The sequence below is a fragment of the Daktulosphaira vitifoliae genome, unplaced genomic scaffold (genome assembly GCF_025091365.1).
Source record: "Daktulosphaira vitifoliae isolate Bord-2020 unplaced genomic scaffold, ASM2509136v1 Scaffold_1, whole genome shotgun sequence".
Taxonomy (NCBI): domain Eukaryota; kingdom Metazoa; phylum Arthropoda; class Insecta; order Hemiptera; family Phylloxeridae; genus Daktulosphaira; species Daktulosphaira vitifoliae.
In genome coordinates, this window is record NW_026099572.1 from 47,102,048 (window position 1) to 47,104,898 (window position 2,851).

Consider the following 2,851-nt stretch of genomic DNA (forward strand, 5'->3'; position numbering starts at 1 on the left):
AACACTATCTAAAGATTTGCATCGAAGGGTTTTTTTTTATAGTGATTTTAATCACTGTCAGTTATCATTATACTTGATCCATCTATACCACTGTGCCGCGACCCACCTGTGCTGGGTTTTTTTTAAAATACATTTATACCATATAAACACATATTTCAAATATTTTTAATATAAAAAATATTATGTATATTCTTAATATAATAGATTATTTAAAACCTGTATTCATTGATACCTATTTAATTTCTTTCTCTCAAATAATTTTGAAGAAGTGAGATACGCAGCTTAGCCATGGAGACAATGATATGAATTAACGGGTTACACAAATAAATAAATCACAGAAAATACAAAAAAATAATCTTAAAGTACCATAGAATAATTATTATCTGAATAACAATTAAAATAAAATGAAAAAATAGTAAGATTACTTACAGTTTAGCTATTTTTATAAATTCAGGAATTATTTGTTCTGGTCCTTTGATAATAAGTGAAAAACATCCCAAAAGATGTCCTTGAGCAGAAGGTATTTTATTTCCCAATTTAATTATTCGTCGGTTCTTAATTAATTGATGCAAAACAAATAGCAACACAGATATTGATACCAATGTATAAACGTTAATAAATTTTAAGGGTGAATCTAATATGTTTAACTGTAAATGATCAAAAACTGTCTGTATAATAAAAATTTATTTAAAAATAATATTTTACTTAAAATTACAATAATTGTTTATATTTGCGTACAATTTTTTTTTAATATTTTTATAATTTACTTTAAAGTGATAACAAAATTGCAGTGGAATGAAATTTAAAACATTTTTTGATGAATGTTGTAATGAAATATTACGTATTATAATATTTTTACTATAAATAAGCCATTTAAAATAGTAATCTTAATCCAAAAAAATAATTATATACATAAATTAAATGGAAACATAGGGGGTTTTATGCTCCTAATATTTCAGTGGCCTCCAAAACATTGTAGAATGTTCTATACTGTTAAGTGTCTAGTACATGTAAGTTATTAAGTTCTATCCAATTTTGTTATTTATTAATCAAATTAAGATAAAAGAATCCCAGGATAGTGGCATCACAGCACAGTTAGGATGCAGCATAGTTGAGACAAATATAAATGATATTTGACAATGATTAAAATTGCTATCATAAAAAACACTTCAATTCAAATATTTTGATAGTGTTGAATTTTTTGAATGAATTAATGATTTATTTTATAGCAACACGAACCCTTATTTCCTTATTTGTACCCTGATTAGAAATTTTATGAATTATTAGTATAATAAATTAGTAAATACATATCATAGAAATTAAATTTAGTATGAAATTGATTTATTATAACAATAATAATAAATATTAAAAATAATATTTTCAATATTTCGTGTTGTAATTTTCACAGAGAAATTATAAAGTAGTTGTATATTTTATTATTTTTATTGCAAAACCCTCTGCATGAAGAAAAAAGTTTGATTTAAAAAAAAGGGTAATATATAATTTACTAAAAAAAAGTTGAATTAATTCATACATTTTTCAAAAAGTTATGGCGGTTTTCAGTAAAAAAAAGTTTAAAAAAATGTCGAAAATTATCAATTTCAAAAATTGTAATATTATTAGAATTTACTAAATTTATGGTAAATGATAGAAAAATTTCGATTTTTTAAATATTTGTACTTAAAGTTATAAGAGATGTCTATAAGTTTTGTGACATTTATATAATTAAATAAACTATTTTTAAACGTCAAATGTTATATTGGTTTAGATAAACAGTTATCATGCTAAGAGTGATCAAAAAGAATATTGCATTTGTCTTTTAAAATCTGTAATAAATATATAAAAATTAAAAAAAAAAATGACTTTTCCATTTAATTTAGATATTTTTTTATGCCAGTTAGACTGTCAAATATAATCCTATGTGCAATTGTTACAAAATTTTAATGAAATATCCTTACTTTGTAAATAACCTATGTACAATATAATATTCTTTTGGATCACACCTACAGAGTTAAGATAATAATTTACCTGGAAAAATTGCATTATGAATCTAAAAATTACACAAAAATAATTAAAGACTAACTGAACAATAAAATATTTTCTATTAGTAAAAATAAAACAAACAATACACAATCCGATAATGTATCTCCTTTTTACCAATTTTTTCAAGGACTGCGTCTGAGTCACAGTGGGAGAAACTCGATTTTTAGTCGATTTTAATGCAGTCAGTTAAATTAGTGTCTTTATTATCTGCAAATATATGATTATGCGCAATGAATAATGAAGAACAAACTTATTCTTACATTTCAGGAGATCAAAATATTGAATTAATTTATAAAAGATTGAGGAATACAATGTAATATGATAATGGACAGATTATTACACTGCAGGTGGTCCCACTGGGGTTTACTAATTTGACTATATAAAATAATATTCAAATTAGTATATCACGATGAAAAACCCCGTATAAGATTGAAACTAATTATTGCTAGTATTAAATGTTTTTTAATATCATTGAAGAACCTATGTTATTTTATAATATAATAATAACTATTAAAATGATTAATTTAGTATGTTACAAAAGTTATAATTAATATCAATATTCTTTAATTCGAATTTGATTTGAGAAGATTNAATATTAATATTCTTTAATTCGAATTTGATTTGAGAAGATTGACTTTAGTGACTATTAAAGTAAATCTATGAGTGAAAAATTAAGATAAATCTTGTGTTGTATGATATCGCTGCAGTTTCTACTGGACCGACATTGATTAACGATACGTCAAAAGATTACATAATGTATCTAGTTAAAGATGTTAAGATTAAAAGTGGAAAAAATTCTTTCATTTTC

General features: G+C 23.1%; 1 protein-coding gene across 3 annotated transcripts in view; it reads right to left on the reverse strand.

Annotated features, from left to right (window-relative positions):
- Window positions 1–2,143, reverse strand: part of LOC126898656 (cytochrome P450 4c3-like) — an 11,939-nt gene extending 9,796 nt beyond the window's left edge. Inside the window, exons 1-2 of one of the 3 annotated variants that reach the window (XM_050672930.1) lie at window positions 2,029–2,143; window positions 430–647 (exon numbers count right to left, since the gene is read on the reverse strand). In XM_050672930.1, the coding sequence (XP_050528887.1) occupies window positions 430–647; window positions 2,029–2,043 (233 nt within the window). In that variant the 5' untranslated portion in view covers window positions 2,044–2,143. Of the gene's footprint in view, window positions 1–429; window positions 669–2,028 lie in introns of all 3 variants that reach the window. The other 2 variants (XM_050672922.1, XM_050672934.1) reach the window with 2 other exon arrangements.
- Between the last annotated feature and the right edge of the window lie 708 nt (window positions 2,144–2,851).